The sequence below is a fragment of the Anas acuta genome, chromosome 11 (assembly GCF_963932015.1).
Source record: "Anas acuta chromosome 11, bAnaAcu1.1, whole genome shotgun sequence".
Classification (NCBI taxonomy): domain Eukaryota; kingdom Metazoa; phylum Chordata; class Aves; order Anseriformes; family Anatidae; genus Anas; species Anas acuta.
Window position 1 is genome coordinate 2,870,922 of NC_088989.1, and position 26,202 is coordinate 2,897,123.

At 38.1% G+C, this 26,202-nt stretch overlaps 1 protein-coding gene across 13 annotated transcripts in view; it reads right to left on the bottom strand.

The window, feature by feature from the left end:
• Positions 1-4,581: 4,581 nt before the first annotated feature.
• The window catches only part of LOC137862403 (contactin-6-like), a 144,840-nt gene continuing 123,219 nt past the window's right edge, over positions 4,582-26,202 (bottom strand). For 10 of the 13 annotated variants that reach the window (XM_068694470.1, XM_068694467.1, XM_068694471.1 and 7 more), the window contains 12 exons: positions 25,218-25,393; positions 24,760-24,877; positions 23,785-23,943; positions 23,543-23,692; positions 20,567-20,637; positions 17,556-17,790; positions 16,889-17,004; positions 15,383-15,569; positions 12,259-12,371; positions 10,708-10,876; positions 9,874-10,009; positions 4,582-9,359 (listed from right to left, as the gene is read on the bottom strand). In XM_068694470.1, coding sequence (XP_068550571.1) covers positions 9,909-10,009; positions 10,708-10,876; positions 12,259-12,371; positions 15,383-15,569; positions 16,889-17,004; positions 17,556-17,790; positions 20,567-20,637; positions 23,543-23,692; positions 23,785-23,943; positions 24,760-24,877; positions 25,218-25,393 — 1,595 coding nt within the window. In that variant the 3' untranslated portion in view covers positions 4,582-9,359; positions 9,874-9,908. The remainder of the gene's footprint in view (positions 9,360-9,873; positions 10,010-10,707; positions 10,877-12,258; positions 12,372-15,382; positions 15,570-16,888; positions 17,005-17,555; positions 17,791-20,566; positions 20,638-23,542; positions 23,693-23,784; positions 23,944-24,759; positions 24,878-25,217; positions 25,394-26,202) is intronic. The other 3 variants (XM_068694462.1, XM_068694460.1, XM_068694461.1) reach the window with 1 other exon arrangement.

The following is a 26,202-nucleotide window of genomic DNA, read 5'->3' on the forward strand; positions in this document are numbered from 1 at the left end:
TTGAAAACAAACTTTATTTGCTAGAAAATATAGAAATATTTGTTTTTTGCATCAAAGCAGAAAAAAAAAATAAAAACTGGATAACACCAAAAACATTTTGTTGCATCCCCAACTGGGACCTACGTTTCTGACAGCTCTTTAAAAACTTGCAGGCATCCACAATTCCATCTCAGAGCCTCTGTGAGCTACCTGCAGATATCTGGTTAGCGGCAAATTGCTTTCATGAAAACTTTGCTCAGAAATTATGTGGGTATTTTATTGTATTTAGGCCTCAAAAGGAATGTCACACAAATCAAGTATCTCTCTGATAAAGCAGTAGAGGATGTGGGATGTGTTTCCCAAGATGAAATCTCCCTTCCTTGGCGGATGGATGCCTTCCTGCCAGCTTCTTCTTGGCTGGGAGAGGCACATGGGTCCTGGCCACCTTGAGTGCTGCTGAAAGCCCTATTAAGAACTGCAGATTATACTGATTAAAAACCAATGGCGTAATTCAACCAGGGATATTTAATTTTATTAAATGCGAAGATATGTACCAGCATAGCCTGGAGTGCTTATGCATCAATAAGTGCTCATTTCATTTAAAGTTGTGAACTGCAACAAAGTGACCATACTGTAGTTGAAATCTTTTATTTAGAATAAATAAATATATTGTTGGGCTGGTGTGATGGTAAGCAATGGCCATGACTGTAACTTACATGTGCCTTTTAGTGGTTTTATTAAGATGTTTTATAAACAAAGTTTTAAAGTGCAAGGCATGTTATCATTTTATTTCCCCAGAACAGTTAATAGGCTGGAGAGCCAGCTTTGTATTTATAGAGGGATGTATTTACAGAAGAAATCTCCCAGTGACTGGGGAGGGAGGGGGGAAATGGGGAGGCACATACATCCCCTAATATAGAGAAATGACTGGGAGCTTATACTTATGAATGTAGTGCCATAGCTAAATTAGATAAATTATTATAGGCCCTACATACCAATGTGTGCTGCTATACACTGCCTGCTATTGCAGAATCACTCTTTTGATTTTTCTTCTCAGGGAAAGAGGTAAAACGAAAAATGTATTACTCTTTTCATAATACAGCTCTCTATTTTCTGTTCCTTATATACATACATTTATGTATACGTGTCTATTTATATAAACACAGTTACTAACCTTTGTTTTTTCTAATTTTACTTTTACTAACTGCACTCAGCTCCTTCATGCATCAGGAGATGCTGGTGCTGGATGCACCTGCCACCAGGCAGCCCAATTTTGGAGCAATTTTGGAGCTATATATTCGCTCAGAGGAAAAGAGTGAAACCTAATGTAAATCCATAAAACCAACCTATTCTCTTCAATACTTAATTCTTCTCTTCAGCTACATTATTTAAAGATATAAAGTTCATCTTTTGCCAACCAACACAATAGGCACAGAATACAGTATTTCTTTTCTAAAAGATGACTGAGATACTTAGAAATGGGGAGAAAGGTGTGTGTATTAACCAGGATTACTTTGTGGTTTAGACTTTGGGAAAAAAATTTCAAAAGTCTTGTGTGACTCAGAAGCTTGGGAGAATATCTCTATTAGAGAGCATCTCTGAACTGGAACAGTGTGGGTGTTTATAGACATTCTTTACAGAAGCTATGTCTCAAGCTATAATCATTCTACTTTTTGTATTTCGCTACTCAATGCATATATACATATAGACAATAATACTGCCTTGTAAACCTCATGCAGAACAAATTACATGAAATAAGATTAAAGATGTTCCATCTTATAGATAATTCTGTAATTTCTTACATCTGTAAATGAGAATGAAAACTGGAATAGTTCAAAAGTTATTCAGAATTATTCTTTTTGAAAGTATAGGAAAGTCAGCTTTACTTCCAGTAATGGTGAAGAAATGTTATTATTTTCTAATGTAACAAAAGGTGGATGTCTGTGCTTGTGCACATCTGTAGTGGGAGAGGATGCAATGAACCAAATACATCACTCGTTATAAAACCAGCAAAACTACTAAGTAAAATCTTCATATGAAGCAAAACAATGTATGCATCAAAAGAAAGAGAAAGCAGGGAAGCAGAGACACTGAAGAAAAAAAGATACTCAGTTTAATTCTGAGTCACTGGAAAATATATCTTCTGGAAACATCAAAAATCAACATGTTCCTGTAGCAACGTATTGCTCAGAAGAAGCGGTATTTGCTGATGGGAAACTGTTTCATGAAACATTTTCCAACCAGCTCTAGCACAAATACAGCCAATTGTCATTGTGCGGGAAAGTGAAGAATATACTTTATTTTAGGTTCAATTCCAGCAGTGTAAAGGAAAGTGGCCTCTTTAATCGAAGTCTTTGAGTCGAAGGAGTGGCGGTGAGGAACATTGCCCTTAATGGGACATAAGCCCTGATGGGCGCCTGCCCTGCTCCTGACCTTGGGTGAGCAAAAGTGCTGTTATGAAATCCCACTCAGTCAAATGGTTGCATTTTTTTTTCTTTTTATTTTCTTTTTCTTTTTCTTTTCTTTTTCTTTTATTTTTCTTTTTATTTTTTTTCCTTTTCCTTTTCCCTTTCCTTTTCCTTTTCCTTGTTTTTTTTTTTTTTTACAGACAAACTCATAACATCAAATAATGATTAAACTGCCAAGTTTCTGCATGATCAGAGCTGATAATTGCTTTCTCATTTTATTTATTTATTTATTCATAACAAGTGGGAAAAACACTGGCAACTGCCAGCTAGAGCAGAACTTTGCTACAGCTGCCCACCTGATTTTTTTTTTTCCCTAGTGTTTTAAGAATTGATCCATCCCACTGGCATTTCTGTATGTTTGCTGTAATTTAGCTATATCAGGATATTGTATGAAGATGCTTCTGGCTTTGTGGGGCTCATGTGAAATCGGAGAGAAACGGTCATTGGCACACCTTGATGGCTAGGGTGTGTGTGTGGCAGGGGAGCTGACAGCATTTACGGTGGGTCTTTCACTGCACAGTTGGAGAGAAAGTTTTTGCCCAGATTGACAAAGAGCCTCAAAACAGAGAGAATTTACCTATGAGAATATCTGCCTTTGAAGTCAATTTGGTCTTCCAAGCTCTTAATTAAATAGAAAAACTGCAGCAAGCCAGGATGCTTTGCAGGAGCAGTGGGGTGGCCCTGCTGTGGTGACCCAGGTGCTCGTTTGGAGGGGTCTGCTTGTGGCTTTCCTCAGCCAGGGTGGCCCAGAGGGCAGCTCTGACAGGGAAAAGGCCAAGAACTGCTGTGGTGTGGCTGGTCATGCGTTGCAGGGTCACAGCAACCTTTTTACCCCAATTTGGGAAGGCTTCACAGCAGGTGTGATGAATGGCAGCAAGACCCACTTTATGGCGCTGTAATGCAGCACCCAGAGCCAGGCACAAACAGCTCCATGGTGCTCTAACGTTATTTGCTGCAATCTGCACATTTCCTAATAAAGCAAGAAAAAAAAAAAAAAAAAAAAAAAAAACTAATTTCGCCCCTTTGGAGGGACCTTGGCAAGCCTCAAGCCTTTCCTCATTAGCAGTCCATCTGAAGCCCCCAGAATTTGCTGGATTAATAGGACAGAGCTATTACCATCGGCGAGCAGCAATAAGCTCCAAAAAATATGTTCACCTGCTGAAGTTAGCAGAGTGACAAGCAGTTTAAGACACTACTTGAAAATTCAAATTCTGCCTGTCTTTTTACCATCCAAATCTTCCAGCTTGTCACCTTGCTAAGGTTGTGGGCTGGATTTTAGCTCAGACAGGGTAATGTAGTAGGAGTTAAACCTTGTAACTTCTTTCCTCCACTCTGCATCAACGTCTGTCTCCTACTTCTCTCTGCTAGAAGCAGGAACACAAAAAAGTAGTTCTAGCTCAGCCAGAGCTAGATTTTTATCAGCTCATTTTAGTCAATAAAGAAAGAAGTCAATCACTCTTGGAAAATAGCACATTCCAGGCCTGTATATACCAGGCCAGTACAATCGCAGAATAAATCAATAACCACATTAATCAATACGATGTAAACTGCTGATCTCTGTGGATAAATTGTACCTGTGTAAGAAGGCTTTCAAATAAATTCCAAACCCACTCAAACTGCATAGGCTTTAAATCTACTAAGGGCAGTGGGACAAGTGAAAGATTTGTGTTGTTTCTCTTTAAAATCTCTGGGAGAGCAGGGCTGCAGAATAATGCAATTAAACCACGCTAGCAGTGCTCACACAATCCCACATAAAATTCACTCCATGGTGCCTGGAGAGCTGCAGGAAATGTCCCTCAGCTCAGACCTGCCAGCCCCAGGGGACTCCTCATCAGGCATTACCCCAAGAGGGAAGGCTGGGCTGGGTGTCAGAGGTGTGCAGAGGAGGGACACTGAGCTGCAGCTTGGTTCTTTTACAGCCCCACAGCTGTAAGACGTTTGCTCCCCCAGCAGGCACTCAATTACATTTATTTATTTATTTATTTATAAAAAAAAAAAAAAAAAAAAAAAAAAAAACTTCTCTCTCTCTCTCTCTCTCTCTCTTTTATTTATTTATTTATTTTTTTTCAGAGACCATGGACACATTGCTCAGAAGGGAAAACCTGGGTTACACCAACAGCCTTGTCTATCCTGGCCCATCTACACTGTCTGTGGAAGTCTGTAAGTGCAAAATGTCTAAGGACTTGAACACGCCTTGTGACAAACTTGCAAGGGGCACTTCTGGTAGCCCTTTGTGTGTCAGAATTATTCCAGTTCATTCTCTAAGGATAAATGTTTGGAGACATTTTTCAGTACAGGAAAATATTGTCGTACATAGAATAGGTTAAGCAAAGAAATTATACATAACAGCATTATTAATATGGCATTATAATTGCTACATTAGACATATTTTCAAGTACTAAGTGCTAGAAACTGATAAAAGGAAGTTCATATTAAATAAATAAAAAAGTAAAACTAAAAGATTGAAGCCATTTAGAGGCCTTTATTATACCATGCTGTCAAAATGTCCAAGTGACCTTTTCTACATGGTAAATTTCTCCAAGAAAGACTTTATACAAGCTATTTTAATAGCACTGTTCCTCTGCCTCCCCTTCCCTTTCCTCCCCGCCCCCCCAAAAAAAAGAAAAAAACTCATAGTTTTTGTTTAGATAATAGTCAGAGCAAGAGAAATGCCAGATCCTTATACACATGCTGAAGATGACCAGAGGCATTATACTTATATACCAAGCCTTTGCAACCTTGTGTACATTTTTTTTTAGGTAGAGGGATATTTCTGAATGCCTATGTATGAATGTGCAAATGCAAATGTAAAAGAATGGCATTCTTGGATATTTTTCATCCACATGAATCCCTGGGTAAGTGGCAGCACTCCAGCAATCCACTTGCAGTGGCAGAAGACAGCACACAGACATCATCTCAGCCTGACGGCTGGGGTAGGCTGAGCCACTCCTTGGGATAAATAATGCAAAGACTGCGAGGCTCTGCTCATTTCCATACTGCCTGTGCTCGGAGGTTCTCACCATCCTTGTAGCAGAATTTCAGTAGTCCACTGCAAATATTTCCATACCTCAAACCACATACACCCAAAGGCTATAGCATGGCTGCATCCACACAGACACTTGCAAGCTATCCAAAGTTCAAGGTAACTGACATTCAGTAGCGATGAGATGCCAGTAATGGTGCCTTGGAAATGTAGGAGTGGAGGAAAGGCATCAGAGATATTCAGGGTAAGGCAAGATCTGCTCTCGCTTTAGCCAAGGGAAGAGCGAAGAGCAGCTGGATGTGTGAATTGAAAGCTGAATGGATGAAACCTGTGGGGGCGGAAGGAGGGAGGCAGCGCTCCCAGCCATCGGCCCACGGCAGCCCCACGCCTGCCAAAGCCTCTCTGAGCAGATTAATTCTTGCTTTCACACAGCAAATCATTGTGGGAAATTCTCTGTGACTGCAGTATAGTCAGATATTAATAAAAATCTTTCTTTGCTTTTGCAATGTATTTATACGTAAGTGTGATTTAGAGCTCTGTGTCAAGTCCTCGCTAGCGCCGCATACCAATGACCTGCACAAAACACAGGGTGCTTCTGCACATCAGGGTAATGCTGATTTAGGGGCTGGTGCAATAGCACATGTGGGCCATTTTATTTATTTTTTTTGGCATTCATATTCAAAAATTGCTTTATAAAGAGGGGCGAGGCATTAAAGAAAGCTTAAATGATCTTAAGTCACAATGAAACATTGCATTTGGAACTAAATGAAACATTTGGATAGACTAAAAATTGCTTTTTTTCAGGGATAAATATTTTGTTGATGTATTAAATTTTAAATGAAAATCTCTGACTGTGACTGGTTTTAGATTTTTCTACTTTGCTTAGGTCATCAAAATAAAATAGGCATTATTCTTCCAGCTGTTGGAAAACTTAGCCTTGTCTGTGATTTGGTCCCGTGCTCTGAAATGTGGTTCCCAGTACTGGGCACCTCTAGGTGGGGTTGTTTTTTTGTCTTTCCTTTCCATTTTTCATTGTTTTCACTTTGAATCCTGGTTTTGGGAGCGAGGTTATTTCCTTTTTTTTTTTTTTTTCCTGCAATGAGTGACAAAATTCTTTTTGCATTTTTTTTTCATGAAAGCTGTTAGTCATCTGAACCCTTGCTGTTTCAGCACCAGATGTGTTAATAATATTTTCTAAAGACATTAAATTAAATGATTAGAGTTGGCCACCTGGCCTTTCCTACAGCATTCTGCAGTTTGACTACTCCAGCTTGACTCAGACATCATTTTGACTTAGTGAAACATCAAAAAAATATGGGGGCGTTAAAGAGGAGGAGGAGAGGTCTCCACAATTTAGAGAACTTAATTTATTTAGGGAGAGTAGGGGGCTATCATCATATCTTTGTTTAAATGTATTATTCTTAAGACTCCTTAGAAGTTGTGATTTAAGGCATTCTACTCTGGTTTGAGTTTTTCAATGCTAGACAAATCTACTTTAAGAAGCACAGCAGCAGAACAAAATAGTGAATTAGATCAATTTAAGTTCTGTTTGCTGAAGTAAACATCTCCTAAGGGAAAGAATGAAAAGATTGTTTGCTAAAGTTGCACGTCTCACTTGTTTTTAGTAGCTATGGTGCCAAACATTTGACTCCTGCATGCAGAGGAGAGGAGAGCACTTGGCCACAATGGAGGAGCAAAGCTGAATGATGGACCCTGTCCACCTGGTGGCTCGAGGCAGAGGAAACATATAGTAACATATAATGACCATTGATTATCACCCTGATGTTGGTCCATCCTGTGTGTGTGCCTGCACATATACCTCGACTGGCAGTCCCAAGGCAAAGTAGTCACTTGGAAATCCACTTGTGCTTCAGCTCTAAGGAAGTTCAACGAGAGAATAGCTTTGCTCAATTAGCAACCTTCCTATTCTTAGGGTTTTCCCTCACTTAAAAAGGGTTTCTCCCATGGGAATGACAGAACAAAGGTAAGGTAGAAATTATGAAGTTAAACACGGGAGAATTGAAGAGACTAATCTGAAATACATCTTCTACAGAGAGAAAAGCACCTTGTAATGAACATTAGTCATGTATACAGAAATGAAAACAAATGTGAAGAAATATTTCATTGTTTATTGTCACTGCAAGGAAAAATGTTTTTACTTCATTAGGGCATTATCAAGATTTTAAATACCATATCCACTTCTTTCTAAACTGTTCTCTTCTGTTGAAAGCTATGTTAAACCTCTTCCTAATAACTCTTGTGATTAGCATCTTTGTAGAAATCCCAGAGGACAGGCTTCTAAAAGTGGCATTATATTTCTAGAGCCTCCCTGTAATTAAGCATCTATCAGGCCTTCTATTCAGCTGCATATGACTGCTCACAAGAAAATCTTTCTTTGCTGGAATGAAAAGAGCTGTTTTGTTTAAACTTAGTGAAAGGATCACATTTATGTTATAAAATATAAGAATATTAGATTCAGTTTAACTGAAACAAAATGTACCCATTGCGTACTAGATACAAAAATTCTGTAAGTGAATTGCAATGGCAGTGACAAGTTGCTCTTAGAGACCTGCTGGGATGCAATGATGCAAAAACCTCTGTTAGAGCTCCACCAGAGGGGTCATCTCTTTGAAAAACATTGTTGAATTCAGTATAAGGATTATTAAATATCACCAGATGTGAGTAATATTTGCCCAAGTTTCTACAATAATTTCTTTAGTCTCTGTAGCCACAAGAATATGAAACACATACTCTTTTGGCTTTGATAGCATCAAAAGAAAAAGCAAACGTTTAACAGTGGGTACAATTCCTAGCGAAACACGTAGTCCTAGGGATTCAATATCCTTTTCATTCTCTGGAGTGCTTAAATCAAAATTGAACATTGTTTCATAAAGCATGCTCTTGCTATGTTTTTATTATTTATGATTTCATTTTATATCTGAGTGTGTGGAGTTCTCCCAGGAAGGCAAGCACATGAGTCCTGTCAGTAACCTCAGGTATTGAAGTATTGGTAACTTCCTATATAACTCCCCATTCTAAGACTCTTGTTGCCTACTTGGGTCCTATAGCCATGGACAAGAAATGTGTTTTATTACACTCTTTGGAGAATTATCATGCATAGATGAAACTACTTTGCTTATTGGTGTGCTTACACAATGCCATCCCCATTAGAGCCCTTCTCAAATGGAGAGAAAGGGAAGAACTTCATTAGATTGTGGTACCAAATGGTTACAAAGGTGAGATTACACATCTTTGACAGTGTTGAAAAGAAAATTTACTTCAGAATAAAGTGGGAATGAAAAAGATCACATCACTACTAGGGGATCTTTTCATCCCCTAGTATGATATGAGACAACAAATACCTTTTATAGGATGCTGTTAAAATACACAGCAGTGTGACTTCACATTTTGAGCTATATCTATTGACTTGAAAGCCATGCTCACTCTGGTGTTTCATTTAACATTCTAATAACTCAATAGATTGAAGGATTTAATTAGATGCTTTTATTTATATTTCAAGATGATGAAAATCAATGGTCTTCTCATTTACCTTCACACCTAGCCCAAAGATGAATCTACACTTCCAGGCTACAGCAAAGAATAACAATACCAGCTGAGAGAGTAACTGAACCTGCTGGAAGACAGATGTATTTCAATCTCCCCTTAAAAAAAGGTATTCAGTATCTCTGCTATCTTTGTTAACCAGAACAGTCTTCACAAGACACATTCTTTTAAAATGTATTTGAGAATATGTATCTCAAATTATAAAAGGTACTGTCCCATTTGTTCAAGGCTTGCTGATGCCACTGAAAGCTTCTCTATTGAATTCAATGGCTTTGGGTTGGTCCATACGACTCCTTTTATTTAGGTTTTCCTTTTCAGAAGAAAATAGTGTAGTACATTTCATATAATGCATTCTATGTTGTTCCCTGTAATACAAAAAAAGAAAAAAAAAGTGAAAAAAAATAAACAAATAGCTTTTATTTAATTGAAAGTTTGTTGTTGTTGTTGTATTGAACAGGTTACAATGAAGAACATGAGATAAATAATATCCACATCCCAACTAATCTCAAGTCTTTACTCAGTTACAACATCTTGGCACAGGTCTTTCACATCTGTCATACCATTACACTGGAGTTTCAGTAAGAATTACTGTTTTAAAAAAATTGAGATCAGTCTCCTAACAATCTCAAGTTATATTTGGCACCACCCCATTTAATTAATGCATATACATTTATCCATGAATTTCAAAGCTTTTTTTAAATTTATGTAGTATTGATATTTACATTTTCTCAGCAGTATTGATATTTATGTTTTCTTAGTAGTGTACAATCTCTGTCCCCCCCCCCAACCCCCCCGCCAAGTCCCCAGTGCCCACTATTTTTCTTTATTGGAAATGTTCATTCTGGTAAAGTATTAAGATAAAATCTACAGACAGTTTACTTTTAAAAGTCCGTGGTTGAACATTGCTTTAATCATCAAGGGAGAGAGTACTTAAGGACAAAACTCAACAGCAGGATCCCAGATGTCAATGTATAGTGCACTCTTTGGGACAAATTTATTTCTCCAGAGCTTAAACCTGTAAAGACATAAGCATAAAAAATCTCTGACATAAGTAAATATCTGTCCAAATATGTATTTCTATGCAGTCTAGCATAACAGTATACTTTGTTAAACTTTCAAAATGAAACATTATCCACAAAGGTTATTTCTATTTATTCATTTTCAAGTTGCAGCAGCAATCCCAGGGAGTACGGTTTTGAATCATGTTCTCAGTCTCTACATGAATAGCTGCTTTCAGGAGGATTTTGGTTAGTTTGTTACAAAACTGTGCTGCATTTTGCATGGATAATAAGGTATTCATGCAAGCAGAGACCAGACCCTGGGTACCCACACCTCAGCCATGGAGCAGAGCTGAGAGGCTCTGTCTTGGCATATGCAGCAGCTCCAGATCTGATTAAAATTTGTGGTGAATCTGAAAGCTGCAGGTTTAACTTCAGCTAGAAAGCTTATTTCTCTGTCCTTCCCAAAGCATTCCAGGCCAGGGCTCATGGAGACATACATTAAAGATTAAGATCACACATGGGTGTTGGGAAATTGTTTCTCCACTAATGAACATGATAAAACCAGAGACTAATCTACTTTCATCCAGTATTACAAAGCAATGAGAGGGAAGTCAGTACGGTAACAAAACGTCTGTTAATCCTTTGTACTTAGAGGCACACGCATTTCTTATTATGCAATAATATTCAGAGAAGGATAAAAATTCTCACATACTTGATATTTTTGGAATCCTAATTTCCTCACTGCTGCTGCCATCCCCACCGTCACTGACTGTTCTTATTTCGATGAGATAATCTTCTTCAAATGGCACCAGAAGTTCAGCTGAAGTGTTGTTTGTCTCCAGTATATGAGTTTTGCTGTGTCTGTTTTGTCTGTACAAAATCTAAATAAAAAGGGGTTAGGAAACAAGAGTTACCTCATTTATTTAAGTTTTAATGGATTTTTTTAAATGGCTGAGAATACTTTCTGTCATGTCCCAAACTTTTCAGAATTCCATCAGCACCCTGCAGAGTATTAAATACCATTAGAAAAACGTTTTTACAACTTGAAGAAAGGACAGAAATTCGGATAGTAGCACCTGGGTTTCCACTTAGGAAGCACATTTCTGCAACTAAATTTGAGGGATTCAGGAACTGCTTGTGTATGGGTCTTTTCACTAAAGAATCTCTGGGCCATGGTGCGGACTGGCCACCCTGGCCCCATGCCCAAGTGCTCTGGGGAGTCTGGGTGGAGATCCTGCAGGCTACGGCTTTGTCCTCCAAGAAGCCTTTCTTCCTTGCTAGCAATCTCGTGAAAACAAACTTTTAATATATTTATGCTAAAAAGAGCAACTGAAGAGCAAAGCAGAAAGAGAGTTAACAGGGATCATACAATAAATACACAGTGAGCACTTAAAGCACTCTTTCCACATCAAAATGTAATAGGAAAGTGTAGCCTGGAAGCAGGTATGTTAGACACAAAGGAAAAGAGCTTAATAGACTAGTTTTACTGTTTTTCCCAGTGTGTGGAGCTACTCAAGCACACTCACTAGAATCTAAAAGGATATGATCTCAAGAAAGATTGCAAGGTAGATTTTTTAATATATATTTTTTTCTATCCTTTTCCTCCCTGGGCATAAATAACTCTGCATAGACACTAAAATGCTGAGCAATGCAAGGATCTTGATCCTAGGAACCTTTCCTCATGTAAGTGCTCTCCACAACCTTTTTACCATCCTTCATGAATAAAAAAGTCTTTCCTGAAGTCTGTCAGGGTCAGAGGCACTGCAAACAAACTTTAAACTAAATTTTGCTTTCCTTAAAAAATGGATTTATAGAAGCGCTTTTTACTTCACTCACATTGATCTTTATGTGAGTGTCTTCCTATCTATTTTCAAAGATACATTTATGAATTGTCAGAGAGTGAGGACTTTCAAATGTATTTTATGCCTCTTTAATTCTTAAGAGACTGTTCTCTATTTCTTACAAATGTGTGAAGCTCTTGTCAAAAAGATGTGAATGCAAGAATCTGATACAAGTAAGATTACAAGGGAAATGGGACGAGAGAGTTCCAGTGCTAGGGACAGGATACCCCTGTGTTAGGATAAAGGCATCCTACTCTGAATGAGATATTCTTCTATGTTCTGTGTAAATGTCATCCAACTGTCCCAAAACTCCAGAAAAGTCACCTTTTTCCAGGTAATGAATAGTCACATTTCAACAAGTCACTTTTTGCCCTTTTATTATAAAAAATGTGCATGATTAATGAGATAAAGCAATGACTTACTTTGTAGCCTAGCACTTCTGATTCATTCTCCATTGTTTTTACGTGCTCCCAGTTCAAGCAGATTTTGGAATTTGTCAGTTTCCAGGCGATATTTGCTGGGGGTTGACTTGGTGCTTTAAAAAACAGATGATGATAATCACAAGATACAACTAAATATTAATTTGCATAGTGTAATTGAATGAGCCGCTGACATGGAAGTAGCAAATGCATGGCTGATTCAAGTCTAAAAGAGTAAAAAATATTTTCCAGTCCATCATTGCTCTCATATTAGTCAGAATAAAGATCTATTCATAGCACAGAACCACTTACTGTGAGAGTTCATTTTGGAAATTAGGAAAAGCCTGACAATGTCTGACAGTTCAAGTTACGTTTGATAGATTTTGCTTAAGCACTGTGTTGTTTCTATCTATATTGTAATGGACTAGAGAATGTTTTGCTGCATGGATTTCAGGGGAAAAAAAAAAAAAAAAGCTAAAACTAAGAGCAGAATACAAAAGGCTATATTTTCATCAACCACGAGTGCAGGTTACAAAGAGTTACACATTAAAGTCTCCATGTGATCCATCATGAAACATTGCAGGATTTTATAAATTCTCAGCATAATAGGCCGCGAGTAGATTTTCAAAGGCTTTTTATGCCTAAGTGCCAGGACTTTGAAAATTTGCCTACAAGTGACAGAAATTGAATCCTGTGAGAACATGTGAAGTTGAAACTGTGCCTTTGAGCTAATGCTGTCTCATATTTAGAACAACACATTATCTCCATCTCCATGGTGTGTCCTACTGGACCCTGCCTGGGAGGACAGTGCTGGAGGTATTAAAGGAAATAGGGACTTGAATAGAATTAAGAAACGACAGGAGATATCTGCAAAAATAGGGCTTCTGGGTTGTGAGTATCCCAGACCTGACTTTAAAATGTTAAACTTCTGGGATACTTCATTTCTCCCTGCAGTTTCTATATATTGATGATTAGCATACATAGCTAAGAAGGCACTGTTGATTTGGTAATACAGCATAATCTATTTAATTTCCTACAGAGAGAGAATAAATTGATTGTGTCTCTTATATTTGTCTGCTTCCTGACTGTGAAGAAGCTTAATCCATCCTGCTGGTAGGGAAAGTTAGTTAGTGGGCCATCCAGGTGAACCTAAGCAGGTATCCTTCCAGGAGCCATAAGTCAGTGCTGGATAAATATTCATTTTTGAAGGTGTTTACATATATTCATATGCCTAAAACCACATATTTACTTTTTTTTTTTTTAAAAAAAAAAAAAAAAAACTTCCTTGCTGCTTTCAGCAAATTTTCAGCCTTTTAACATAGCACTTAAAACCATCTTAATTCATAGACCTTGGGCTGAAAAACCACCACTGTGTGACTTCCTAAGCAAAATTATCTGGTTTTCCTCTACACACCAGGAGCCAGAATAGTCAGCAATGGATAGCATTTTTGGCCCTTGCCAACATAAATGATTCTATAAAGCAAAACACAGTGAACCATTCCTTAGATCTAAGATGACTGATCCTTTCCTCAACTAACTTATTAGAATCAACATTGTCAAGAACAATTCATAGAACAATTCAAAAGTATGTGTTTAAGTTTATTAATTTAATGAAGTTACTCTCATGTTGTAGGTGACACATTTTTTGTTGTTCTACTGAGCCTAAGTTTATACTTGTAACTTATTTCAAATTTCTTCTGTTGAGATATATATTTGTAAAGAAAAAGAAAAAGTGATGAAATCTCTGAAAACCATGACATATAAATAAAGAAACAGAAGAGCTGAGCCTCATAACTGTTTTTAGTGGGAGCAGTATGCTCAAGGAAGGAGGACATCATTTCTACTTTCCTAAGTAGTAAACTCAAACCAGAATATCAACTTAGACCTTAAATTGATCTTAGACAAGTAAGCTTCAATCAGAATTGCTCCTATTTGGCAGAAGGCCTATTTTAGTTTTGAGTTTTGCTTAGTCTTTACAATAATGCCATGTACAGAATGTTTTAGGAATCTTTGGCAATGAGTACAAAGACAGATCTATTAGCTTGAAGCTAAAGCTCCCACTGTAGATATACATTGTTTATATTCTCTTGATGTATTACCTCTTCCCATATTGAAAGTGCCTGCATCTTTCAGAAATGAGAGCTTAAAAATTTAATATATGTTTTAAAATATTAAATGGGTTATTTGGACTTTAATTTTTAAATGAACCATTAGCACCATCCTGAGTTTGACAGAAGATGAAGACAATGTAAAGCAAAAGCAAATTCATTCCCTATATGTCCTGTCTCTTGACTGCTGTGTCTTTATTTTTTCTGTCATACAAATATACATACAAACATAGAGAATGATTTCCAGAGATTAGTTCCTTTTCCATTAGAAAGTTGTCTGTGAGAAGAACTTAGGGCATATGGGTACATAGCGGATTTAAACAATTACTGACTAAATAATATTTATGAGAATGTCTCACATATGCTACCGTCTGTACTGCACAATTTAGAGATTTTAGAGAAGCATTTTGAGAATTTAAGTTTTTTTTTTTTTATTATTATTTTATTTTCCTTTTTTTTTAAAAAAAAAAAAAAAAAAGAAAGAAAGCCATATTCTCGTACCCAAATCTGTGGTTTGACCTGTGGAATATCTTTCCCTTATTGACTCTGCATCTCATTTGAAATCTCCTGAAAGCAAGTGCCACACTGCTGCAATTCAAAAGGAAATCCTTCCTAATTTTCGCTACACTGGAGGAACACAAATACCTCTGTTATCCAGTTTTGCAAGCGTAGAGAATTACCTTAGCACATACACATAACAAACCTAGAATCTCTCCTATGAAGACAGGCTGAGGGGGTTGGGGTTGTTCAGTCTAGAGAAGAGATGGCTCTGGAGAGACCCTACAGTGGCGTTCCAGTACCTAGAGGGGGCTCACAGTCCGAGTAAACTCAGTGGTGACCACAAAATTGTTATCAGGGAAGAGAAGTTTCCTAGTCACAGATTTCATTGCTTCATTTGATGAAGAAATTTGGGATCCCATTGATATTGCAACATTTAGCAGAGCTAGTCACGGTAAGCTGAAATGTCACTATCCCACCAGGGAGCTTGCAACATTTGTTGTACAAAATTGAATACTCACGTGACTTTTTAGTAGTGACATTTACTGGGGTGCTGGAGGGCCCTGTCCCTGCTGTGTTGTAAGCCCGAACTGTTGCAAAATACACCGTGTTAGCCTTTAGTCCTGTGATATTTTTGGCTGTTACATTCCCATTGACTCTGACTTTACCAGCTGTGCTTTCCTTGGGATCATCGGTCCAATATAAAACCTGAAAAGCCAAAACAAAGAAAAGGCAATTAATTGTTTTAAATCAATTAAGGAATTGGCTGGGAAGCAGACAAACTGATAATGAAGATTTCAAGGAATACAGGATTTTTCATATTCAAAACTCGCAGGAAAGAAAACCAAGCATGAATATTTATAGAGAAGAAATAAAATTTGAGAGACAGAATACCAATTAAGAAAGCAAATCAAATCCTTAGCTTTATAGATGTCCAAAAGGAAAACTTTGATAACGTGAGAAATTTTAAAAGCTTGCTTGGTTTTATGGTTTGAACATTCATGAAAAAACTTAAATGATACAAAGAATTATTTATCTCAATCATCTAAGAGGATTTTAATTATTTTGTATCCTGCTTCTAATTTTGACATTTAGCATTTTATTTTGGAAGGTTTGTGTGTTGTATGTGTCTCCTACTACCTTGCTTTAGACATATGTAATGAAAGCACAGAAATTAAAGTATTTCTGACTTGGTTTACCCTTGCTTTATTTTATCTACAGAAAATTCACTGTGCAAATAAAATGCCCAAGAATCATATTTGAGATTACTTTGAAGTACTCCAGCTAGAAATATAAAGCCTTCACCACATCCCCATGCCCCGAAGGCACTGCTGCTCTGTCCTGGGGATGTCAGATGCAGCTGACACTGGGGCTCTGCTCCCACCCTGTGCTGGGGACCTGAGAGAAGCCAGAGGCAGGGTGAGTGCCTCTGGGGTCTGGCAGCATCCACATGCCCCTGCAGCTCCCCTGTCTCAGCCCCTGAAATGCCTGTCGCTGGATCTGGCCCTGGGCTCATGCCATTATGCCAGCGGCATACCCCAGCGCACAGGGCAAGCAGCCTGTCACTTACTAGTACATGAGCAGCTGCTCACTATGAACAGAATTGAGAAGCCCAAAGCCTTTCAAATATGCCACAGCAGAAGCTTTGGATGGTAATGATGTGCATGTTCTTCTGTAAGTGTTGCTGTGGGTCATGTGCGTGTCCCCTAAAGATCAACTGCCCCATTGCGCTCAGACAGCTGTCTGAGGAGGGAGGATCACCTTTGTTTTATGGAATCAAGCACAAGTCCTTTTATTGTGGCCTTCACATGTGATTAATCTTGAAGTTTTAATTTACATTACAAAAAAAGCTGGGATAGAACTATAGTCTGGGTCTACAAATGCTTGTGATTAGGTGAAATGTTGCTAATGAGAGTCAGGTGAAGAGCTCCATCAACTGCTGACTTGGCAGAGAGGGAAGAGGAATCAGAATATGAAAGTGGCTGGGGATGGGATGTCTGTAAGGTGCCCAGCACCAGCTGCCTTACCTCGTAGCCCAACACCCTGCCCGTGAGCCTGTTCCACGCGATGGGCTGCCAGGAGACCTCCACCTCTGCTGCCGAAATGCTCAGTGCCGAAGTCCCTGCTGGTGCTATCTGTGGTTCTGGGTCATGGGAGAAAACACAGCCGGCAGAAAATTTGTGGTATTAAAAGGGTGTTGTCTCAGAAACTTAAAGAGATTCAAGAAAAAAAGACAAGTTTTTTGGTGGAAGCATCAGGCAGCGGCTCAAGAACCCTGGTGTCAATCCCTAGCTTAGCTGCCTGTTTACCGTGGAGAACCAGCAAAATTGTAATTTTTCAAAATCAATCATAACCTGTGATCTGGGGCAAATATTTAGAGGAGGTCAGCTGCACGGAGTGATCTGAGCCCTCTAACGGGTAAACTGTTTTCGATGTCCCCTGTTTTTTCCCAGCCCACTCAGTGGGAGCTCCCTGGGGACAAGTCTGTTGAAATATGCCATCTACTTAAAGCAGTTATGAAAAACTGTCCCTTGCTTTTGTTCACTTCATTTTCCCATCCTCTGTCTTGTGTCTCTTGAAAACCTGCAATAAGCAGCTTTGAGCTAACTTCTGGCTATCCCTATAGAGATCTGAATTATCATACCTGGGACCTATGGACTCTACACAGTCAGCAATAGGAGTAATGTGCTTTACCATCTTCTCCTGAGTAGACAATGGATATGGAGCTCAGGGTCCCTTCTCCTTCATTGTTGTAGACACCAACTTTCACTTCAAAAGGAGACAGAGGTGTAATGCTTTCATTCCTATAAATGTATTTGCTTGCTTCTACTGAAGCCACCACTGCTTTTGTCCAGGTTGTTGAGCCAAGGGGACGAAACATAATGATGTAGCCAAAACCTTCCCCATTCTGCAGTTCTTCTGGAACTGGCTGTAGTGACAAGGCAGTCAGTCAATAAGCATTTGCAAGTATACACTCTTTTAATTGAATCTTCATTCTCTCAGTATATTTTAGTAGTATTGATTCAGTTGACTGTGCCTTAGAGAAGATAATAATGTTTGTTCCATCAGTCAATGTAATATTGAAATAAAAATCAAAATAATAAATCTATTGAGGCAATCAATTTAGAAACAAAAGATCTGATCAGCTCCATTAAAGTTATTCTCTTCCAGGCATGAAGTTTTCAAAATTAAAAGCATTTCACTCAGCACAGGTTGTAACTGATTTTTTTTTTCCCCCCAAGGGGTGTAGGAATGTTAATTTTAAAGAAATTATTTTAAAAGAAAGGAGTTGGAAAAGGAGCAAAAGTGTATATATAGAAGTGCATGTCAGCTGTATAATTGCCTGTGTATGTGTACAGCACTTACATATTTTTTAGCACAAGTGAGAGTCTTGAGTGCATGAACATTTTCTTATTTAAGTTTGTTTAGAACAGAAATGTTATTGCAAGTCAACATGGCAAAATTAAGGCTTCTATTAATAAAATCTCATGTCAAGATATTTATTAATGACTCATACCGAACAGGCAATTACATCAACACTATAGTTTTTTTTCTTGGGAAAAACAACACTTCTACGTTGGTTTCTCAAAGCAAGAGAACATTTGTGAAATAAGAAAAAGATTAGTAGTACATAGAAAAAGGAAGCTTTTATCAGCAAAACTTCATTTATATTAGATGTTTGCATCAAAGCCAGGTGCAAGGAAAAACAGCTATGAAAAATGGCGCAGAAATAGAGGGAAAATCAAAGGGGCTGAACTGCAGCTCTCGCAATGGTTCCTGGCTCCAAACTTCTCCCCTGTAGAGAAACTATCAGGAGCACTAACAGTCTGAGAAGGTGGGAGGTAAAAAAATGAAAAATAAATCAAGGAATACATCGGCAGATTTCAGGGCACTGAATGTATTCTTCCTTTCATAAATTCCTTCTAATTTATTAGTAAGATATTTGTCAAATTATAACTCTGATCTGACATATATAACAAATGTTGTCATTCTCTAAGTATTTTACAAACATTAATTCCCCAATCTACCCAATCTTTTTCTTATCCAGTCCTGAGAGATTTAAGTGTGAGAGATGAGGGTGCAACGGGGATTTATAAGAGTTCAAGCTACTTTCTAGAGCATTTAATTTGTTTTTGAGGCTTCTGTGACCTCAGATTTAATCAAGATGTTTAGTGAGTTCATCACAGAGAGCTGGAGAGCCTAGTTCAGTGTTGTTAGCCTGGCATAATTAGTATTTCTTCTGACTATTTTTCAGGACACACTATGAAGTCCAACAGGATAATTTGATTGAGATCTCTCAGGTTGTTTTTCAATTTTCATGTTCTGCTCCCAAAGAGTAGATCAGTAGAGGAGAAAATAAAAGAAAACAGTGAAAGATGCATATGGAGGAAAATTCAGTTCAGTAAAAGTGAAGTTTCACTCTATTTGGAGCATGCAAGGGGAAAAGCATTGGCAGTATTATTTATCTTGTGGGGACTTTTTCTTTTGATCTCATTTTTTTCTGTCACTTCCCTTCCTCCCTCAAAAGGTTGGTTAAATGGCAAAGTTATCAGCATACAGGACAACACAGGTAACTCACTTAGCTGATAAATAACATTACTTGTAGTTTAAATTAATTTCTTTTCCTTTCTTTTAAACCATGTACAGAAGCTTGGCTATTCCTCTGGAAAAAGAATGAAGTCAGGGGAAAGAGCAGACTGCTTTCCTTGCGTAAGCTGAACTAGAAGTATTTTTTTATCATTATTATTTAATCAAATAAATATTTTCCATGACTTATGAATGGACCACTGTGCTTCTGAAGCCCTGGTCCAAATTAAGAATTAACCAGAGATTGTCTGCAGGTCTGAGACATTCACACCTGTCCATAGGATGGGTAAGGCTGTCAGATGGGTGATGCTGACAGCCTGGGACAGCTCCTGCTGCAGACAGTTGTCTTCAGAGCCAGGTGAGATGTTTACCTACGTGAACCATATGCGTTTTTCAGCAGCAATGAAAAAAAAATAAAACAAACCAACCAAACAAACATTTTTTCCACTGTCCAGCACAGGTGGACACTGTGTTTTGGTCAGTTTTTCCACGGGGGCTGGAGCAGCTGCCCATCACTGCAGAGGCTTTGCACGAGGCCGCCTGCCTTTGTCGTGGTGCCTGCAGAGATACGGGTGGGTAGCTGGAGAAGGAAGGCTACTTCTCACCACGCTTGCTTTCTGCTCTCTGCAGTGACCCGTGCTCACTCATTGCAACTTCTAGTGTGGTATTAATAGTTCTGAAATTGCGTATTCTCTCCTTTTGCTGGAGTGTTGGAGAATTAAAGGGCTCATCTCCTTTAATGCATAATAGGATATGTCTTGTCAGCACAGAGTTCCAGAATGAAAAACATGTAAACAAAAGTATGAAAAATGTTAATGCAGAAAATGGCCAAGCAGATTAGTGTGTTAAGCACATCCTGTACAATGGAGATAAGAGGGTTATACAGACTTCTAAACATCTTTATAACATGCCTCTTAAACTGTTTATTTTTATAAATGCTTTGCTATAACACAGAAAACTTGCTGTGCATCTTACAGACTGCTTTCTCTCCAGATGCAGGATGAAATCCCGGCTCAGCCTGAGCCAGTGACTGAAAGCCTCTGGATTTCAGCAGGGCTGTGATTTCACCCTAGACTTTTCCCCACTAAAGAGCTTAGGTTAATTGAGCTAACAATTACCTCCCATGTGATGACCAGCTCAGAACGGCTCCCTCCTCCTCCACTGATGTTCGTTGGTGCCACCACGGGAACTGGAGAACAAGAGACATCGGTGCCTGCAGCAACCCCCTGCTGCTGCCAGGGGCCTCGTCCACTGCAAGATTAAAGGGTTTCCTCCCAGCTCCTCTCACATGCAGCTACTCTGCCTTTCAACACGTAGAACAGGGACTATATTATATAACGGTGCATTTTAAATGAACTGAAATTATGTTTACACATTTTCAAGTTTCTAAGGCTGAAGCCACAGATGTATTTGATACATGAGTACCCTGGTTCAAAAAATTAATTAAAGAAGCTAGTAGCATCAAGTATCTGACATTATTATGCCTCATCAACTAATTGGCAAAATGATGTTCCATTCAGACTGTAGCTGCAACACTACTGATTTACTAATTATGCATTTGTTCAGTAAACATGTTGTTGGAGCAATATATTAATTTTTTTTAATTGGCTGTATGCTTTGCTTAGGAAATTCAAAAGTTGTAATTTTTCTCCTTCTCCCAAGACTCTAAGTGGCCAGGAGTGCATTGATTAGAACCTGATTTCCCCAGCATTGCTCCAGGTGTATGGCCCCATAGGTCCATGGTCAAGGTCAAATAACATGCTGGTGTTGCAAGCTGAAGGGGCTTCTCATCTGTCAAATGGCTCTTGGTGGAGAGGCAAGGAAAATAGCATTATTTCTTGCTTTTTGCTCCATATTTCAGTAAACACAGTCACCCCATTACCCTATAAATATTTATACTTATGGGGAAATGGGCTGTGGTATAATGGGTGGGATTTAAAGAAGTTTTATTCCTATTATATAATTTTCTATAAATTTACTTGAAAGGATGATGTCTTTTTTTTTTTTTTTTTTTCCTGTTACTGCAGAGACATGAACAAATAACGAAGACAATTCTCTAACTTACAGAGCCCAAAAATATACATGAGGGCATTTGTTCTCTTTGCCATCTCCAAACATTTGCTACTATTTCTCCAAGTTTGAAGATTGGACAGGACAGTTATATCTCAGAAGTTTTTTCAGAGATTTTGGCAAGTTTTGCCATGACTGCCTGCCCTTCCCCATATTTTTCTCCCAGTGTTGGTACAGCTGCAGGAGTAACAATAAAGGCAACAGCCCTCCATGCTCACAGAAACTTATGTGAATCAGCTGTCACTTCTACATTCAAACTCACATTTAAATCTTTATCTAACTGCATTCTCTCTAGAAACGTAGAAATTTAAAGATAATTTTGTTTTGCAGTGAGGAAAGTAAATGCAAGTAAAAATAGACTTAGCCTTTTTTTTTTTTTTTTTTTTTTTTTGAGGGAGAGAGTTTAGTATAAGTATTTAGTTTTGTAACTCACAATCCATGTCTTTGTGCACATCAGAGGTAAATAATCGAAGACTGGAAAGAACATTAAAGAAATAAAAAATAACAAAGCAGATTTTCAAGCCTACTACTTCACTCTTTCATGAACCAGTTGATGCTCAATTAGTTCATGTGTTAAATGTGTTCAGTACTTAATATGTTTGCATAGGAAAAAAAATTGTCCTACTGCTCAGCAGAGTCTCATCCAGGTCATAGTTGAGAAACAGACAAAAATTTACAGTTGACTGCACCAACAGAGGCTCAATTAATTCTCAGCTCTATTTTAATGAAATGAACAGTGGCTCATTTGCATCCGCAAATCTACTAATGCTCAGATTTTAGCTGGCAAAATAGCTATTAAAACAGCTAAGTTCACATTCACCCTTCACTGCCAGTCTTTGCTCTCCTCACTTCAATGCTGCATCCAGTTTCCTATCCTGATAAAAATTAAAGACAAGCCTTTATTCCTCCCACCCCATAGCAGTGCTTTGAAGCAGAATGACTGACAGCAGTGAAGGGGTTAAGTTACTAAAACCTAACGTCAGTCTTTCTGTTTGTTTTGGTGAACAAAAATTGGGCAGAACTGTAAGGAAATAATGTTCCTTATGCGATTGCCATGGTAAATATTATTAATTTTATTGTTTCTTTTCTAGCTGTAGCCTTGTGAATCCCCCCAATACTGTATTTTGAGTTCTGTCTTGAAATGTAGTTTGCCAAACTTCAGAGCATGGCAAATGAGATAAAAGGAGAGGAGAAAGTGGACTGTAAAAACTGCTTCCCTTTCAGTGCCTTCCATCCTATAACTGCTTATTTTATAGGGGGGAGAGAGTTGATGAACAGGGGGCTGAGAGAAACATAAAAACAAAGCAAAGGTTTGGACTTCAAATAAATTGTACCAAACAGATAAGGTCAAAGGACTGACAGTGTTGGTCATCCAAGAATGAGCCTTCTTCCCATGAGGTTCCAAGTCCCGGAAGATAAATGTGTAAAGGTTAGACAGACTGATAGCAAGGATCCTGTCCTGGAGTCAGTGGAAGCTATTAGCTTCACTGGGCTTTGGATGTTGTAATTTATTTCCTCCAGTTAAAGCCAATATCCTGTCCCTACCAACGCTCAGATATCAAACAACCTCTGCAGCAAAGCTTTATGTGCTTGTGCTAGGAAATGCCAGAGAGCTGGCTTTATCATTTTCTATTCAAGTCCTGGAGCAGTATATAAATGTAGTTATAATTGGAAGAAAACAAAAGTTGCTCCACAATTGCTTGAATGAAAGTTTGTGTTCAGGCATGAGGATTTTTGGGGATGTAAAAAAGTATGGGCCAGCTCCAGCCTTTATTGCTGGCCCAGGTGATCTTGAACTGGAGAGAAAAGCATGGGGTAATTCTAAGTCATGTTCAAGCATCCCTCACATCAAGTACTGCAGGTGTGCTGTCAAGAAGACATAGGAGCCATACGTTACAATGCCAGGCAAATATAGAAGCAACCCTGCAAGAGAGAGACTCTTCTGCCACAGACCTCTCACACTGGAGAACTAGCAGTGTGTTTGTGTAGAAAAAATAATAAATTAGGAGAAACCAGGGACCTACCTGCTGCTTTGGTTTTCAGTAGAGCTGATGGTCTGCTTGGCTCCCCGATTCCAACGCTGTTACTGGCAACCACACGAAACTCATACTCAACCCAAGGGCTTAAGTCAACCACTGTTGCTTTGTGAGTCCTGCCATTAAGGACTTCAGGAACTACAAGTAAAATGAATATGTCAATGAAAATGTATTTTTGGATTAATTAATGGTATATGCAAACAATACAAGACAACCCTCAAATTGCTCACCTGTCGGAACTGACTGCCATCCAACTGAGAAAGGAGTCCTTGTCTGAACACTGTAGATCTGGACTGGACTATTATTATCTATTCCAGACTTCCAGGATAACACAGCAGTAGTGCTAGAAATATGTTCAACTTTAACATCTTCTGGTGGGCCTGGGGGGCCTAATTCAAAAATAAGTTTAAGACAAATGTATTAAAAAAAAAAAAAAAAAAAGACTGATGGACTGAGCTGTGGCATTACTCATGAAGGTGCATTTTCATAAAATTAGCACAATCGCTAAATAATGGCTTCATGTATGTATTCCATTTTTTAATTAATAAGGGGTTTTAAGTCAGAAAAATGAATGTTTTCATGTTACCAATAAGAAAAATACAAAGAAATTATAGATATAATAATAATAATTTATATAGAGAGAGAGACTGACAAAGAAAGTTTCCCAGTGTGTCTTTCATTGAACCATACAACATCTATAGAGTTCCTATGAAATTTAATGAAAAACAAGGAACAAACATTCAGCAAAAATGCAAAATGGTGCTTTAGACAGATTTCTGATATCTGTTAGGGGTAACAGGATCTGCTCCCATCACAGCATTTCTCTTGCTGCTGGCAGTAAAAGGATTAGCTAAAACCTCAATCTTATCACTTAGTTGATCTAGAAAATGATCTTTCATATTATCTCCAAAGAATGGAAGGGGGTCTGTTCTTTTGATTTTTCCAGCCTGCACTGTAACCCGGAGATGCCCAGCAATGGTAGGTGACACCATTCTGTTGAAAGAAGAGGCCTTCCCCATGTCCTACCATGTTGAACTCCAAGGCAAGAAAAGCTTACCTTCAAAAAAGGCTATGGCACAATTGTACAGATCTCCCATGGTGTTACTGAAATGTTGCATCACCATCCTAGGACTTTTTAAACAACAACTGATGTAAAGAAATACTAATTCCTTCAGGGGATATAAAATCTACATTAGGAGACATACCTCTTACAATTATATCTACTGCTGCAGATTGACTGTCTAAAGTTGTTTGTACCATGCACACATATTTCCCAGAATGATGTAGCTGAATATTTCTTATCATCAAATCCCCAACAGATTCCTGGAGATGCAAAGAAAGTAAACTAATCACTCACAACATGCTTTCCATACTGGACATTTTTATAAATTGCTCAATATTAATAAAAAATTCAGCTTTTAAATTAAAATATTCATAGCTATCATCAGTTTCTTTCATGCGGACATTTTTATTATGGCTTCACAAATAACTCAAGTGACTTTATGAAATTTAAGAAAGAAAAATAAATGGCTGCAGCCCTTGTAAAGAAACAATGATTTGCCATGCATATCAATAGCGATGGAAGAATTATGAAAAATGCTTACGTGGTCTAAAGACTGTGGCAAGTAGTTTCATTAAGCACTAAAGAGTTTTAAAAACTTACCCCTCCAATTCTTTCAAAATGATGCATTCCTCTTTTAAAATCAATACTATTTCCATTGAATGACCATGTGAACACCACATGAAGGGAAGGGTCATGAGACACCTGGCATGGAAGGACTATGCTTTCTCCAACTGTTACATCCATATTAGAAGGTGGAATAGTAATTACAGTCTTTTCTGTGGAGACAAAAAAAAATCCTTTTTATTAAAATGCTTATAAAAATAGTAGATCTTGAATGAGTTTTGTGCCATTTGTGAAATGATGTAAAATTGGCCCAAATGTTCCATAATAAAGAAGATTATCTCTAATATGATGATGATTTGAGAACACTCTTACCCATGTGTAGCCTATTACTTTTGCAGTATCAATACAATGAGCACTCTGTGTGCTCTGAGAGCAAGCAGATGTCAGAGGCAACATGCTAAATTAGTCATATGTTACTTTGTAAAACCCACAGTCGATAGATATGATTTTGGCTTTAAAAGTGCAGAATTCATTAGTAAGACTGTTAGAAATATGCCCACAGTTCTTCAGACTTGAAAATCCCTCCTTGCAGGAAACTGCAGCAAACGCAAAATCAGTATCTGTCTCTGTGTACTATGTGCATTGAGATCCTTAATCTATATTAATGTTAGCTGTACCTCACTGTGGTGTTTACATTACAGCTTCAGAGAAAATACCACAACAGACAGAAAAACTATCTGTGTAATCTTTTTTAACCCCTTACACTGGGAAACAAAGTTGCAGATCTTATTAAGGGAACTAGTAGTTTGCTGAAGGGGAAAGAAATGGATTTATATGACTTCACTTTTGTTGTTATGACTGGCAGATAGATTAGAGATAACAACCACTTTGTTGTAAGCAATTCCCTTGAATAAAGCTTTTGTGCATGAAAGTGTTATAAAATGGTGAGAACTGAGAGGCATATGAATAAAATGAGAGCAGAATCTATTCAACAATATTAATGCGTTCTGAAAATAATGTG